Here is an 18,726-nt window from a genome sequence, read left to right on the forward strand (position 1 = left end):
GCAAACTAGGTTTCTCTTGACTGCTTAGTTTACTGTGCTTTGTCCTTAGCTGAGGAGTCAAAAGTTCACATTGTAGCCGCCCATGGACAGAAATAGAAACGACCTTGGGAAAATCTTGTTTAAATAATTTGAGAAATTAATGTAATACAGGAAGGCATTAATTAAATATAAGGAATTCATTTTATTAAGGCGAAGTTATCTTTCATAATTACAAGTTTCGTAATTTAATTAGGGGTATTTATTTTCTATTAATATCAATAAACTTTTAAAGGCAGACACAATTAGTACATAAATGTTATTAATACTTATAGAAAAGAAATAAAAATCAACAAGGATTTACATAATTATTATATTTCCACAGGGGTATTGGTATTTTTTGTCAATATGATAACATAATTGTAGTTGTTTCCCTTATTTGTATAAACTAGTATATGGGAAGTAACAAAAAACCCAACCCGTATAATACATATCTATCAAGTTGCAACATTACTGTGTCCTATAGAACAGGGGTCTGTAACCTTTTGAGACAGAAGAGCCAAAATTCACAATTTACAAAATTTCCCACCTTTTAAAGATCCAATAACATTTTAATTTCAATATTACTATTACGATTTTTGTATAGGTATAGGTATATATATATATATATATATATATATATATATATATATATATATATATATATATATATATATATATATATATATATATATATATATATTAGAAAGTTGTTGAGAATACTCCTGGCGAGTGATCTGTAAAAAAAAATCAAATTCGCAGGTTGGCGCCCCGGCAGGCAGCGATTCGTTTTATGACAATTAAAGATGATTGCGGATTGACACTTTCTATCCGATCGTCATGAAACTTTGTGGAGTTGATGAGAACACTCCAGGAGAGGTTTCTACAAAAAAAAATTCTTATAGGCAGCGCCTTGGAGGGTGCGATTTCCGTCAATACATTTTTTGGCGCCCATAGTTCCAGAGCGGATATGTTAGCACTTAGCATCCTTTAATCGGGCCTCCTACATAGTGGGTAAGGGGTATTATTATATTCAGCGGCAAAACTGCAACAGGCGTAGCAGCCGGCACCTCGTCGATAGCGCGACCCAAAGAGACCCAGGCTCACTTGCACGCTGAGCAACAATTATCGAATCAGGCGCCCCAGGCTTACCCGTGAACACCATGTTGCCTAGGTTTATATTCTCTGCAGGGTGCATTTTGGAGTCCAGGGCTATCCCGCGAGCACTACACGCCTATGTTAGTTTTAATGAGCATCCTACAATATTGAAAATGCGGGACACGACATTCGATGATTAAACCGATCTAGGAGCTGAACGTGGCGCCCCTGCGATTGTGAAATCGGGTTCACATGAGCGCCACTCTACGTCCCCGACACTTAGGCTGTGAGATATTTAACTTAAACTCATGGCTTTCATACAACACGCCCTATGGCGCGCTGGGCCGTAGTGAAGGTAAACCCGTGCCCCGATAAATATGATCCAAGCACAGGCTATGTTTAAATTGTAATAACTCAGTTTTAGAAAATAATGAAGTACATTGAAAAATGGAGAAACTAAATATTCTAATAGAATAGCGAGTTTTTATTTTTTAAATTTTTTATGATCTGGTTCATTACCGAGTGTTGCAGACCAATAATTTTATGAGTTTTAAAATAAAATAAAATAATTATTAGTATTTGTGCATAGAGCTGAAGAGCCGCAACTTGACATCAAAAGAGCCGCATGTTGCCGACCCCTGCTCTGTGCCTATAGTTGGATGTAGGATAGCTCACTAAACCCGAATGTATTTGTTAGCAGATCTTCCACGATACATATACATATATATATATATATATATATATATATATATATATATATATATATATATATATATATATGTATATATATATATGTGTATATATAAATGTGTATATATATATGTGTATATATATATGTGTATATATATGTGTGTATATATATGTGTATATATATATGTATATATATGTATATGTATATATATATATATATATTATATATATATATATATATATATATATATATATATATATATATATATCTATAATATAATCGGGCTGAGCGTGTCCTTCCGTCCGTCATCGCTATAGATTTTGGGACTATAAAAGTAAACTACGCACCAAGCTGTGCTTTTCAGTGCACCGCAGTGTCTTATTACAAGTAAAAGAGTAGGGTTTGTTTATATAGCGGCATAGAGCTATTTTATAATTTCCACTGTTTGTACAATTTTGCATAACGTAAAGAGAATATTAAATACACGCACATTGCTAAAACATATTAAAAGGATCAATGTCAAATATAGTTTTCGTTAATATTCCCAGAAAAAAATGGATATATTATCATGAAATTAGGTCGAAAAAACTAATTAATTCAACTTTTTTTTGGTATTTTTTTTGCAAGGGAGGTAATTTGAAAATATATTTAACTCATCAATATCTAAGTTAATTTTTTTTTATTACTACCGCATTGATTATTATATGTTAAGGTTCATAATTAAAATAGAAAAATGTTAAGATTATTTATATTATTTATTATTATTTTCTAATTAGTCTATGATTTCTCAAAAATCACTATCTTTTTGCTTTTGTTTTTCGGTGTTATGAAAACAGATGGTGAAATTAGACTTTTTGAGAAGAATGGAACGGCTCTCTCTGAGCGCGGACGTATGGGAAAATGTTTTTTTTTAATATTCAACTCACTCTCAATAATTTAAGTTAATTTTTTTTATTACTTCCACATTGATTATTATATGTTAAGGTTCATAAGTAAAATAGAAAAATGTTAAGATTATTTATATTATTTTCTAATTAGTCTATGATTTATCAATATCACTATTTTTTGTTTTTGTTTTTCGGTGTTAACAGATGGTGAAATTTTAGAATTATAGTATAGAGAATGCTGAAAAGGCTCTCTCTCTGGGCGCGGACGCCTGTGAAAAGCGTGTTTTTCGGTGGTGATTCTAATTACATTACCAATGTGTTTTCTTAGAACCATAAAAGTAAACACCACTTGCCGTACATTTATTTGCATCGCATTGTTTTATTGTAAGTTATGGAGTAGAATCTATTTATGTGACCTAAATAAAGGCTCTCTTTGGGCGCGGACGCCTAAATAAGCGTGTTGTTTGGTGGTGATTCTAATGTTGTGGCTGTGGTTGTGTTGTGGTTGTGTTGTGGTTGTGTTGTGGTTGTGTTGTGTTGTGGTTGTGTTGTGGTTGTGTTTTGTTTGTGTTGTGGTTGCGTTGTGGTTGTGTTGTGGTTGTGTTGTGGTTGTGTTTTGTTTGTGTTGTGGTTGCGATGTGGTTGCGATGTGGTTGTGTTGTGGTTGTTTTGTGGTTGTGTTGTGGTTGTGTTGTGGTTGTGTTGTGGTTGTGTTGTGGTTGTGTTGTGGTTGTGTTGTTGTTGTGTTGTGGTTGTGTTGTGGTTGTGTTTTGTTTGTGTTGTGGTTGCGTTGTGGTTGTGTTGTGGTTGCGATGTGGTTGTGTTGTGGTTGTGGTTGTGTTGTGTTTGTTTTTGTGCTGTGTTTTTGTTTTTGTTCTGTTCCAAAGTTGTACATTTAAAAAGATTTACCGTGGCGGAGCACGGGATGCAGCTAGTATATATATATATATATGTGTGTATATATATATATATATATATATATATATATATATATATATATATATATATATATATATATATATATATATAATACATATGCATATTTGTATGTAACCAAGCATATATAAAATTAACTATCTATATATATAATTCTCTTCTTCGAGCCGTTAGAAAACAAGCTGCAAGCGCGCTCCCTAACATCCCCACCCCTACATGATCTTAGTGAGCTGTGGTTCACGCTATGTTTACCTTCGTGGAGTTGGATGTAGTGACGGCTATTAGGGGCAGATAATTTAGTTTGAAACGATTTTAAACGTGGGGGGGGGGGGAGGAAGGGGGGGGGGGGGGGTTATGGTCCTTAACGAGCTACTTATAGTGTTTTAAAGAAATATTTTCAGTGTCAGCGTTGGTACTGTCGAATTCACAAATTATGAATTACTGAAAAGTAGAAAAAACAACAACTAATATATAATTCTCTTCTTCGAGCCGTTAGAAAACAAGCTGCAAGCGCGCTCCCTAACATCCCCACCCCTACATGATCTTAGTGAGCTGTGGTTCACGCTATGTTTACCTTCGTGGAGTTGGATGTAGTGACGGCTATTAGGGGCAGATAATTTAGTTTGAAACGATTTTAAACGTGGGGGGGGGGGGGAGGAAGGGGGGGGGGGGGTTATGGTCCTTAACGAGCTACTTATAGTGTTTTAAAGAAATATTTTCAGTGTCAGCGTTGGTACTGTCGAATTCACAAATTATGAATTACTGAAAAGTAGAAAAAACAACAACTAAATAGCGGCGTATGTTATGCCGCGGGCCGGCTCGTTATTCTTAATGCGAATTTTAGTCTATAGTGTTCTTAACAATCCGTTTCTAATAAAACGGTTGTGTCTCCTGATTTAATAAGCCACCAGCAGTTACCGCCCCGTCGACTAACTCGAGTGGGGCCCCGCGGTGAATGTGAGTACATTATGACCGTCAGGAGATGAGACGCGATGCTGGCTCTCCATTCCTGATGACCCGTCGAGTGGTCTTTTAACTTTAAAATTAGAACAATAAAGCTTTGGCGCCAAAAAAATTTTAACAAGAATTGGTCGTCTGCAAGTTGCAAGACTCCCGCTTTATGTTAAGAAATGTTAGTTTTTCTTAATACATTAACTGAAATACAACAGGTTTTTCAAAGTATTAAAAGTTCACTTAAGATAATTATATATTTTTAATAAACATTTACCCAAATTTAAAAGACCTTTATTTTCGTGTAAAAAATACTTACTTTTAGTTGTAATTACAAAAATGCAAAATGAGAATGCGTTAAAATTAAGAGATGAATGAAACTAGTCCTTTTATTAATTGTTAGGGAGGACCTTAGCCAACTTTCTTGAAAAATTTAGATTTTTTTACTCTAAAATCACTTTTTTTTATCTATGTTTTGGTGATTTTGATATCTAGAGAAGATTGGCATCGATTTTTTTTTGCAAATTGAGTAAATTGCTGTTTTCCCCAATAATGTTATCGGAAAAGTAATTTATTGTCAAGGTTTTTTCATTATTTTCATTCTACTGTGTACCAAAACAATGTTAAATTTAACGCCACATTTCGCTAAAAATATATAAATTGTCCCCAAAAAAATAAAATATTATATTGTTTGAAGTATTTTAAAGTTAATATAATTTGTTTAAAAAAAGCATTTATTTTATAACTTGTAATAAAATGTGTTTCACTAAAAGCCCCCCCCCCCCCCCCCCCCCCTCCCTTAAAAAAATTAGCTTCTATGTGTCGGAACAGGAAGAGTCAGCATTTAAATAAATAAAATAAAACAACCTGTAGCTATCAAAATTCCAGCTGGATATCTCATATAGAGGGTTGGCTGACAGGGAAATAACTCTGAATGGCCAGTTACAAGAAAGTGTTGGATGTTTATTGAGTATTAGTTAGGGAACATGGTATATGACAGATGGGAATGTGATACATCGTAAAAAAGCGGGTTTTTAAATCGACCTTATTAATTATGTGTGTAATATAATTAAAATCTAAAAACAAATATTTTAGATTTTTACAAATAATTGTAATAATTTGTAATTCTACATGATTATTTTTTTAATTGAAAATTATGTCACTTCACCAAACAGTTGTCTTGTATGAAGCAAAAATAAATCAATACAAAAACTACAGAAGATGTATTGGTGGGATTGACTGGTTAAGGCAAAGAATACAGATGGATTGTTTGCGGTACAGTCCAGGATTCGCCCCAGCCAAGACGTGATGGATTTGTTATCACCGGTTTCATTCATCTCTTAATTTTAACGCATTCTCATTTTGCATTTTTGTAATTACAACTAAAAGTAAGTATTTTTTACACGAAAATAAAGGTCTTTTAAATTTGGGTAAATGTTTATTAAAAATATATAATTATCTTAAGTGAACTTTTAATACTTTGAAAAACCTGTTGTATTTCAGTTAATGTATTAAGAAAAACTAACATTTCTTAACATAAAGCGGGAGTCTTGCAACTTGCAGACGACCAATTCTTGTTAAAATTTTTTTGGCGCCAAAGCTTTATTGTTCTAATTTTAAAGTTAAAAGACCACTCGACGGGTCATCAGGAATGGAGAGCCAGCATCGCGTCTCATCTCCTGACGGTCATAATGTACTCACATTCACCGCGGGGCCCCACTCGAGTTAGTCGACGGGGCGGTAACTGCTGGTGGCTTATTAAATCAGGAGACACAACCGTTTTATTAGAAACGGATTGTTAAGAACACTATAGACTAAAATTCGCATTAAGAATAACGAGCCGGCCCGCGGCATAACATACGCCGCTATTTAGTTGTTGTTTTTTCTACTTTTCAGTAATTCATAATTTGTGAATTCGACAGTACCAACGCTGACACTGAAAATATTTCTTTAAAACACTATAAGTAGCTCGTTAAGGACCATAACCCCCCCCCCCCCCTTCCTCCCCCCCCCCCCCCCCCCCCCACGTTTAAAATCGTTTCAAACTAAATTATCTGCCCCTAATAGCCGTCACTACATCCAACTCCACGAAGGTAAACATAGCGTGAACCACAGCTCACTAAGATCATGTAGGGGTGGGGATGTTAGGGAGCGCGCTTGCAGCTTGTTTTCTAACGGCTCGAAGAAGAGAATTATATATTAGTTGTTGTTTTTTCTACTTTTCAGTAATTCATAATTTGTGAATTCGACAGTACCAACGCTGACACTGAAAATATTTCTTTAAAACACTATAAGTAGCTCGTTAAGGACCATAACCCCCCCCCCCTTCCTCCCCCCCCCCCCCCACGTTTAAAATCGTTTCAAACTAAATTATCTGCCCCTAATAGCCGTCACTACATCCAACTCCACGAAGGTAAACATAGCGTGAACCACAGCTCACTAAGATCATGTAGGGGTGGGGATGTTAGGGAGCGCGCTTGCAGCTTGTTTTCTAACGGCTCGAAGAAGAGAATTATATATATAGATAGTTAATTTTATATATGCTTGGTTACATACAAATATGCATATGTATTATATATATATATATATATATATATATATATATATATATATATATATATATATATATATATATATACACACATATATATATATATATACTAGCTGCATCCCGTGCTCCGCCACGGTAAATCTTTTTAAATGTACAACTTTGGAACAGAACAAAAACAAAAACACAGCACAAAAACAAACACAACACAACCACAACCACAACACAACCACATCGCAACCACAACACAACCACAACGCAACCACAACACAAACAAAACACAACCACAACACAACCACAACACAACAACAACACAACCACAACACAACCACAACACAACCACAACACAACCACAACACAACCACAACACAACCACAAAACAACCACAACACAACCACATCGCAACCACATCGCAACCACAACACAAACAAAACACAACCACAACACAACCACAACACAACCACAACGCAACCACAACACAAACAAAACACAACCACAACACAACCACAACACAACACAACCACAACACAACCACAACACAACCACAACACAACCACAGCCACAACATTAGAATCACCACCAAACAACACGCTTATTTAGGCGTCCGCGCCCAAAGAGAGCCTTTATTTAGGTCACATAAATAGATTCTACTCCATAACTTACAATAAAACAATGCGATGCAAATAAATGTACGGCAAGTGGTGTTTACTTTTATGGTTCTAAGAAAACACATTGGTAATGTAATTAGAATCACCACCGAAAAACACGCTTTTCACAGGCGTCCGCGCCCAGAGAGAGAGCCTTTTCAGCATTCTCTATACTATAATTCTAAAATTTCACCATCTGTGTAAGCCCTCATCCTATTGTCACGTAACCAGGTACTCAGGCTGATATAAACAAGAGTTTGGGTAAGTGCTATAGTGTCAGGTCTGCTGATTTTGGTGTACTTTAGACACGATCACACGCACAAAGCCAAAGTTTTAGAAAATACATCTAAAATATTTTTTTAAAGTATCAGAAATATAACAGAAATAAACAGAAGTTTAAAAAAAAAAGTTAAAAATGTCCTTAAAAACATTGTTTTCACCCAAGCTAAAATAAACAGACAGAATCTAACAATATCTGTAGCATAAGGGCGCAGGGATAAAAAAAATCAATTACAAATACAAGACACAAATTTATTAGCGCAAATAGTAAATACAAAATATTACTCGTCAAACAAGAGCTGGTATTTAAGAACGGCCCGTATTTTCGAAAGTGATGTATCAGATAATGTTTAGCTTAATATAATTTTTTTTTATAAAAAGCTAATGTGTAAAAATGATTAAGTTGTAGTGGAACAACAAGCAAATTGTGAATTATTTCTAGAATTATATTGAAATAATTTGTTCTTTTAAATTTATCAAGTCATGCTGCCTTTAATTTTGTTACTTCCTTATTTAAACAGTATCTGAGTAAAGTTTAATGCAAAGTTTTACCTGAATTATTCACCATCTTACACAGGGCTTTGAACGCATGAGTTACCCCCGCTGGTTTGATCATGATGTAGTAGTCTCCCATGAACTTCATCCCTCCCTGTTCAAACACGTCCTGACATTCTGCGGAGAGAAACGAAAGTCAGGTTTTACTGATATTTTGGGGGAGATAAGAAAGTCAGGTTTTATTGATACTTTGGGGGAGATAATAGTCAGGTTTTATTGACATTCTGTGGACAGAAAGTCACAATTTACTGACATTTTGGGGAGAGAGATACAAAAGTCAGGATTTAATGATATTTTGTGGATTAAAGAGATTTTTTTTAAAAATCCGATTTGACTGGTATTCTGTAGAGCAAAACGAAATTCAGGATTTATTGACATTTTTGGAGGGTGAGGGTGGGTTGTCGAAGAAAAAAAATGTCAGGATTAACTGACTTTTTTTGGAAGGCGAGAGATACAGATTGATTGAGAAAAATCAAGTCAGGTTTAAATGTTATTTTTGAAGGGTGTGGAGTGTAGAGGAAACAAAAAAGTCATGATTACAGCTCTTTTATCGAAGGGGAGGGGTAGAGAAAAATCAAGTCAGGTTTGACTGACATGCTGAGACTAGAGGCCAAAGTCAGGTTTGACCAATATGTTTGAGAGTAGAAGAAACACAAAGTCAGGTTTAACTGAGGTTTAGGAGAGTAAAGAAAACTCATTTGTGTATCTACCAGGCTGGTCTTACAAGCATTCTTTTTATAACTAAAATACTATGTATATTCCTGAGTTAATTCAGCTAACAAACAATACCGTGCATAAGTAGAAAATAATGGAAAGAAAAAAATAAACATACTGTTAAAAATGTAACCTATTCGTATTTATATTAAAACAAACTTAATTAATCATCTTACGAATACCCTATCAGGTCTGAGTATACTTTGTGTGTCTGCAATATCTGAAACCATCATCATACATTACCAATATAAAATCAAGGTAGTTTAAATTTATCATTGATAACTATCTCCTTAACCCTTATTTTACGCGGGCACTTAAATTTTAACAACCGTTGCGTGTATCTCTCTAGATATGGCGCCTAGTTCATGAGTTTCGCGTAAAAAAGATAAGTGATCTCTCACTCATTACACGCCTGCCTATAAATATTATTTCTCCACCCACCCCCACAACCCAAAAAATGCAGGATGTCCAAATCTAATATTTGGTAAGCAGTAGCATGACTCGCAGGTCAAGGTGAAGGTCAGGAGAGAAAAAAAAATTACACAGACGTTGGATACAGGGCAACCATTTCCGGTGCAGCATTTCTCTGTTGCTAGGAAACACGACGCTAAAGTAGTAAAGAGAATGATTTTTTTTTCCCAGAAAAAACAACAAAACTCCGCCACTTGTGTGGTTGGATGGGGAAGAAGTGTGGGAGGTCTTGCGTGTGTAAACACGATATTGTCACAGAGAAACATCGCCAGGCATGTAAGATATGGTGAGTATCGAATAGCGGCGATGTTGGCGTTGGGTGGTTGGATGATGGCGTCGGGAGGGTGTGCGGAGAAACAGGAAGTGGAAGAGGGCGGGGCGGGGTAGAAACCGGATCATGACAAAAATGTTTTAGAGGTTGAGGGTGTCACAATGATCCGGTATTCGGAAATAGCAGACGAGACTCGTACCATAGACAACGGTGGCCTTTCATTGGCAAGCTGTATTCATATATATATATATATATATATATATATATATATATATATATATATATATATATATATATATATATATATATATATATATATATATATAAATAAATATATATATATATATATATATATATATATACATATGATTTTCTTGCTTAGTATCCACTGATTGTCCAGATGATTGTCCATTGATTTTCCAGATGATTGTCCAGATGATTGTCCCTTAGATTGTCCCTCAGATTGTCCCTCTGATTGTCCAGATAATTGTCCTAATGATTGTCCAGCTTATTGTCCTTAAGTTTGACCATATAATGTGTATATATATATATATATATATATATATATATATATATATATATATATATATATATATATATATATATATGTATATATGTATATGTATATATATATCGTCTTTAAATGGTATGGGACAAGGACTCGATACCTTGAGTTACAGAACAGGGCGACTTCAAGGCGCCATGGAGGACTAAAAATAACTGATTTAACTGGTTTGATTGTGAAGTGTGAGTTTGTGTTTGTTTAAAATTTGATGACACGCTTATATTTTTATCCTGTGTAGTCTGTGGATATGCGCAAATTGTAATATTATTGCTTTGTTATTCTGTATACGTGTGTTAAATTTTTTTTTTACCTATACCGATTGTGAAATAATTAATAGCAGTGTCGAAATGAATGTTTATAATACAAAGACTTATTTACTTGATACAGCTCAACATTTTACGTGATAACTCGTAATTCGATTATGTAATAGAACATGATTTTTTTTTCTCTTGAAGAGAATGAAAATGATTAGCCAATTGTCAGATATATTAGGCTTAAAACTGTTTAATTTTTTTTTGTTTGATAATCATTAATTAGTAGTGAGCTTTAATGGTGATTTTTTTTTTTTTTTTTTTTTTTTTTTTTTTTTTTTTTTTTTGTTGCTGTTGAACTCAATATTAATTACCTCCAGTTGGAAAAAAAACATTAAAATGTAAAGCAGGGGAAATAATCATCTCTTAAAAATACAAAAGGCATAACAAATTTAAAAAAAAAATGTAAATAATTGTTTATTTTAGATTTTTTTTAAGTACTAATTTTACGCAGTATCTAAAGTATTAAGTTATATATTCTTTCTTGGTGCAATTTTAAAAGTATTTTCTAAATGTAAATAAAAAAACATTTGCGATTTTTAAAATCATTTCAAATAATTAAAATGACTGTCAAAATGATGTTTGTCTAAGGGTATCATTTCCATTTAATTTATGAATCCCTTTAAATTTAGGGACATCGTTATTAAAAAAAAAAAAGTTTGGGACATCATTTAAGTATGAAATTATTTTTTTTCGAATAATGGGCACGATGTTGATGGAGGAATGATGGTGAGGGAACCGCTGCACACAAGCAAACATGCTCACAGCACACCACTCACTCCACCAAATAGCGTGGCAGAGAGGCAGAGTGCGCGATAACCAGCCCAAAAGCCTAGAGAACGAAGCCCGCCACTGAGACCGCCCTGCCCCTATTGGTACACGATCCAGTCGCATAGAAACAAAGCCGTCTGGACACGGTGCTGAGCATGCATTTTTAAAGGCTGATTTCAAAGAAAGAGTTGAACTACTCTTTCATGTCAAAGAGACCCTGTATATAAAAAAAAAACATTTAAAAAATTATTGTGGGTGGTGCTGTTCGATTAAATTGATACTTGGAAACAGTGTTTCTTCCAGGCATCTCTTCGGGGGCGCGGGGGGGGGGGGGGGGGTTACCCGAAATTTTTTTACTACCGCCCCCCCCCCCCCCCGAACGAAATGAAATTTATATAATTTATATAGAAAATATATACTTTTAACAGTGTCCGCCCCCCCCCCCCGAAAATTTCAAGTGCCTCCCCCCCCCCCCCCCCCCCGGAGAAAAAAGTCTGGAAGAAACACTGCTTGGAAATATGGTCGCTAAAGATATCTATCGTCTTGAAAACTGTTAAATTATAGTTTTTACTAGATAACACATATTTACATTATTTTGAAAAGCTTTAAACAATAATTTATTAAAAATAATAAATAAAACTACTGTTAAACATGATAATAAAAAGCATTTTAAGAATATATAACCAACACTGTTATAGTGTAAAAAAATTAATGTTACAAATATCAGAATCGAATACCGCTGTGCAATATGGTCGACACGAGCACTATTTATTACAAAAAGTGAACGCTAAACTAGACATAGTGTTCGTTAAGTGGAAGCAATAGGTATAATGACTGGCTTTCAATGGACTTGGCTTCACAGAAACGCAGTGCCTCTGAGACCCTAGTACAGTGGTTCCCAACCTTTTTCGAGTGGCGACCCCCTTTTTTAAAAAGTAAGTGACCCGCGACCCCCATAGAATTAAAAAGCCGAAATTAGTATGGAAATTAATAAGCACTAAAATAAAATTTTCTAGTAGACTTTCAATATGAACTACTCTTGATAACTGTTTTAATAGCATGAGTAAAATTGCATACTATTCATATAAACCTTCGTGGTTAACTTTTTATTAATTTTTATGTTAACGCCAACCTATGTCATTATAATTATATTAATTTTGTTTTTAATCGAAGAATAGTGTTGAAAATATATTCTCGAAAAGTCAATCAATTTTACGTTTGGGTATGAATGGTGAATACTACACCGAAATTGTGTCTGCAGTTTTTCATCTTACTCTGAATCATTCTGCAAATCAAAGAATTCATCTTGTAATTCATCGGGGATGCTGGCAACATCAAAGGAAGAAGAGAATGGATAATGCATAAATGCAGATTCTTCTTTTTTCAGCTCAGAGAAATAGCGATGCAGTTCGTTTTCAAGAGATTCAAGATGCCCAGAAATCGCTTCTTTCAAAATTTTAATTATCTCACAATCAGATTCATCTACCACAATGCAGAGTTTCTCAAATTTACAATATTTCCAAGATTTATTTTCTTTACCGATTTTGCAGTTTTGATAAAATTGCCCCGAGATTATCATGGAAAGTTATAATATTCGTTCATTTTCCCTGAAGCTTCAGGTTAAGCTTATCTTGATGTTACAACACATCTGCTAGGTATGATACTCTCTCCAACCACTCTATGTCGTTTTAAGTATACCAAAAAGTCTTGTTTACTTTGCACTTCCAATAACAATTTGATTTCAGATTTCAATTCAAAAACACAATTAACAACATTTTTGCAGCGTACTGTAGTGTAGAAGAGCAGAACCTCGTGATCTACATTAATGTTTTTGCTCAGTTCTTTGAAGGTTCCAGATTTTATATAATTTACGACTTATACTAGCAATGGACTCTTGATGTCGATTGGTTAGGGAAGTGGTTAGGGAGCTAAATCTTTTCTGTTTTCTGAAAGCCCGATTTTGAGCTAAACATAGATGGCGCGCCATCCGTACAAACCCCCACAGCCGTTCTAACCCATTTTAATCATCCAGTTTTAAAAAAAGGTATTTATTTTCTCCATGCTATCTTCACAAAAGAGCAACTCTTCTTTGCTATCATCCGCATGAATATAGACACAGACCAGCAACTGCGAACACGAACTCACGTCTGTTGATTTATCAACTTGAAAAGCAAACAATTGTTAAAGCTTAATTTCAATAAAAATGTGTTATTTAACATTTACGTACATGCAGCGTTTGATGAGATTTTCTCCTATTGTTTTTTTTTTTTTTTGCTTGGCATTTTCTATCGCGACTTCATGTGATGCTTGCACTAATCCTGGTGAAAACTTCCTGTTCGATCAAGTCTCTGGCGTTTGCAATTAGCTTCATAACGACGAAAGAACTCCATATATTTTTTGGTGTGTTCCGAATGACTCGTCTCAAATGAGTTTTAGTTTTGAAGATTTCATAGATTCGTGACTTAGAACAACTTTGTACAGTGCGCTTTGTTTCTTCTCTATTACATTTCCAGTGATGTTAATGAAGCCGAAGTTCAAAAATTCTTCTAAATATTTATGTTTTGTTTCAAATTACTAAGGTTTAGTATACCAGTTGGCGACCCCCCAGAAAGACCTTTGCGACCCCCAGGGGGGTCGCGACCCCCAGGTTGGGAACCCGTGCCCTAGTAGAAAGGGGCTTTGCTTCATTCATTTCATGGTTAAGAGAAAACGACCAAACTTGTTTTACTAATAAGCCTTATATATATATATATATATATATATATATATATATATATATATATATATATATATATATATATATATATATATAAAGAGAGAGAGAAGAGAGGCGACCTAAAATGCAGACGTCACAAACAGATGACACGAGCTGATCACATATTAGGTTAAACACCACAATCTATGAAGGTGTAAGTAAAGGAATGTTGACAACTTACAGTTAACATTACAAGTAAGCAGTTTATTTCAAAGTGGTTGACAATATTGACAAAGAATTACTTTCCATCTATAAAAATGTTTGCCAAGGGAGAGCACTTGCAGTTTGATTGCCAAAGTATAAAAATAATATATAAAAGACTAAAGGAAAATTAATTAGCTGTTTTGTAGATTTTTAAAATTTTAAATAGTTAAATTTGTGTGACTGTCTGTTCCAGATATTATACATCAAAGATATTAATTGAAATGAAATAGTAATTTATAAAAGAAAAAACATTAGCGTTATTATAAGATAAGTTTAAATAAGAAGGATAACGAACGATAATCGTAGCAATTTTTTAAATATCAAAAATAATTAATTTTGGATCCCTAAACATAAGGGATAATAATTAAAAATGATAAATTAATAAGTTTTTATTTTTAAATATGGCTTGTCGTTAAAGAAGCAAATTATATCAATGTAACTTAGCAGAACTTATGTGGTTGTTTTTTGTGTTGTCATTTTGCAAAAGGGGGGTATATTTTATTTGTCTTTATACAATCACACAGTATTTCATTTTTTTTTCATACAATGTATTAGAAAAATTTTTAAAATACACTAACATTTATAAAAAAAATCAGTAAAAAAAAATATATTATGTATTAAAATTTATGTTACTACGCTTTGATTAAGAAGAAAATATGATTTAGAAATTTTTTTTACTAGGCGTGAGGATATGGCAGTAATTTATTAGAGAGTATAACTTTAGAGCGCGAGAATATCTAATAATTATTGTTCATTCTAATAAATACAAAAAATAATACTTATGTATTTCCATTTCGATATTTAAAAATCTGAAAAATTATTTTAAATTACTTATTCTTATAACTAGGCGCCGTAACTCGTGGTTCTCTCAGAAAATTTAAATTGAAGGAGTTATCGTTACTAGCATCGGTAGGGAAATATGGAAATTATATTCTGACTTAAAAGTAAACTAGGATGTTTTCTGATGGTATTACGGTATTATCAAATCTGTATGGTGCTTTTATTATAACCGCCTTATTGAATGTGTCATAGTTTTTTGTGACTACAAATGAGATAAAGCAGAATGTCCAAGTACAATCAGGTGCCGTACAAACTCTGGCACCATTACACCTCTCTATGTAGGTTTCTCGCAGACCTGGAGACCACTGACAAGTTGGTACAAGATGCCGAACTTGTTGTTTAAATCCATCAACATTAATTTAATTAAGAATGACGCAGAAGAAGATGGCGGTCCATGTGACAAGTGAAGTAGAGTTCATCTGTTTCTGGGACCTCGGCATATGAAAGGATTGCATGGTCAGAACTATGCCCAGCCTCATATAATTTTCCTAACGTGACTAAGGTACTAATTGGAGGTTAGATAACTCACTGACGTTCTAAAGACTTGAACAAGGATTCGAACTTTCGGGTTATCAACATCTAACTACATTCGCTAATTTTCGTGGGTGTAGCATAGCTTATTTAATGTTTCTATCATAAATAACTAAAGACTGATTCATCACGTATTTAAGGCTGTAGGATGGCTTATAAATGTTTCTATCGTAGCTAAATAAAGACTGAATCATAATTATTTAAGGGTGAAGCATGACTTATAAATGTTTATATCATAGTTAACTAAAAACTGAATCATTACTTATTTAAGTCTGCATCGTGGCTGATAAATGTTTCTATCGTAGCTAACTAAAGACTGAATCATTACTTATTTAAGGATGTAGCATGGCTGATAAATGTTTCTATCATAGCTAACCAAAGACTAAATCATAACTTATTTAAGGATGTAGCATGGCTTGCAAATGATTCTATCGTAGCTAACTAAAGACTGAATCATAACTTATTTTAGGCTGTAGCATGGCTTACAGATTATGGCTGTATCAAGCTATTGTATGGCTTAGTCAAGTCTAATCAAGAATCGTATCTAGACAAGACTCTATAGAGTTAAACCAATCAGTACGCGTTAAAAAATAATCTACGATTCGATTCTCAGTACGTCTCGCTGGGTTTATCGTAATTACTTAGATTATTTCATCGTAGATCGTTTATCTAATTAGAAAAAGTAATTAAATCTTATACCTTAATCCACGCGTTGAGTAAATACGTGGCTTCCAAATACGCCGTCTAAATCGTTGTGAAAATTGTGAGGGGTTTCTTTGAAATAATTACATTACAAGATTGGTCGGAGATTCTAGTATCTGTCTGTTATCTGTAAATAGTTATCTGGCTTCGGTAGTAGTATGGGAGTTATATGTTATTAATTTTAGGGTAATTCAGTTACAGATAGAATCGATTTTTTTTTTCATTTTTTTTTTTTTTTTTTTTGCAAATTTTAAAATTTTTTCTTTAGTCAAATATTTTAGTGGAGAAACGTTTTGTTTGATATAAATATAGTTTAGATTCAGATCACACATATAGACACACACAATTATAAACTGTAAGATCCATATGGTGTGTAAGTGCATATATTTATGTAACAAAACATTAGGGTTTAAATGATCAATATGAGGGTAGGTGTGAAAATATGCGGTGGATCTTCTGGATACTGTGCTCCAATGTTGTGGGTGGTGTGGGCATAGTGTGGTACATTATGGAGCAGTGTGGGTTTGTGTGGGGATAATTGCTGTGGGGGGGGGGGGGGTACTCAGTGGAAATGTGTGCGATCGCGAACAGGTCAGAGTTCGAAACACGTCCGGTCGACAATTTTTTAACCTGTATGACGTCACTAAGTCTAACCAACTGGACACGGATCTGTGAATTGTTCTGTCCAGATGGTTAGAAACAAGACAACTACCATGTCTAGAATTATTCTCTACTTTTGGTTTGTTGATCAAAACAAATTAGGCATACGCTAGCTTTAAACGTGGAAAAAAGCTAGTTCTTTTTTTTTTTTGTTTTTTTTTTTAACCAAGAGAAAGTTAGCTTTCAAACTAGACAAACTCTAGCTTTAAAACAAAGCAATCACGAGCTTTCAATTTTAAAAATCCTTAGCTTTAAAAATAAGCAAACACTATCTTTAAAATTAAGCAATCACTGGCATTCAAACTAGGCAATCATTGGCTTTCAAACTAGGTAATCACTAGCTTTCAAAATAGGCAATCTTTAGTTTCAAAGAATTAAAAATACATTGATACTAAATTTTTCAAAAGAACAACACTATAACTAGGGAAAAAAACTAATTTTCTTAAGAATTTAAAGAAGAAAATGTCTATAAATGTCAAACTGTAATTTTCTTGAAGAAAGTCAAGTAAACAAGCAAGTAAAAAAGGCTAATTAAACTGATGAATCTTTATTCAGATTCTTAAGTTAATGAGGTTATACGGTGCTCTTTACCTGGCAAAGACGGCCTGGATTTTTTCATTTTGTTACATTATTTTAAACGAAACCCTGAATCCTACAGATCTAGCATTTTTAAAATGCTGAATTTTAAAAACCAAAACCGCAAAAGTCCTGAATTATACGAACCAAAAAAGCACTATTAGGCCGACTTAATTTTGCGCACAAACATAACACTAAAGTACTGAATTTATCGAACAAAAATAACTCTAAAGTACTGAATGTTGCGAACAAAAATAAAGCTAAATTACTGAATTTTACGAAAAAATAACCGAAATGTACTGAATTTTGCGAACAAAAATAAAGCTAAATTACTGAATTTTACGAAAAAAAATGACGCTAAATTACTTAATTCCACGAACCAAAAAGTAACCCTTTAGTATTGAATTTTAAGTACTCACTTCAACAAATCATAATAATCTACAACAGTATTTAATTTCAAAAACCAAAATTGACGCTTAAGTTATTGTTTCGTTTTTTTCTAAAGTTAACATTTTATTTTCTCTTTGATTTCTTAATCAGAAAATTCGTTCTATTTTTACTTCCCTAGATCTAAGCACTCTAGACATGTTAACTTCTACGAGGGGAAAAAAATCTTTGCAGAAAACGATAACACAGAATGGAACCCCCGAAAAAAAAAGAGAAAAAAAATCGTTTATACGAAAATTCAAACAATTTACATTGTTTTACAGTTGAAATCTATTTCAAGATGTGCATTTTTTTAGGTGAA

At 33.6% G+C, this 18,726-nt stretch overlaps 1 protein-coding gene across 4 annotated transcripts in view; it reads right to left on the bottom strand.

Annotated features, from left to right (window-relative positions):
- Positions 1-18,726, bottom strand: part of LOC131940987 (fibrinogen-like protein 1) — a 169,133-nt gene that overhangs the window by 31,259 nt on the left and 119,148 nt on the right. For all 4 annotated transcript variants that reach the window (XM_059299932.1, XM_059299933.1, XM_059299931.1 and 1 more), the window contains exon 3: positions 8,605-8,724. In XM_059299932.1, the coding sequence (XP_059155915.1) occupies positions 8,605-8,724 (120 nt within the window). The remainder of the gene's footprint in view (positions 1-8,604; positions 8,725-18,726) is intronic.

The sequence above is a fragment of the Physella acuta genome, unplaced genomic scaffold, assembly GCF_028476545.2.
Source record: "Physella acuta isolate Inbredline_101_S28 unplaced genomic scaffold, ASM2847654v3 ptg000338l, whole genome shotgun sequence".
In the NCBI taxonomy this organism is placed as follows: Eukaryota; Metazoa; Mollusca; class Gastropoda; family Physidae; genus Physella; species Physella acuta.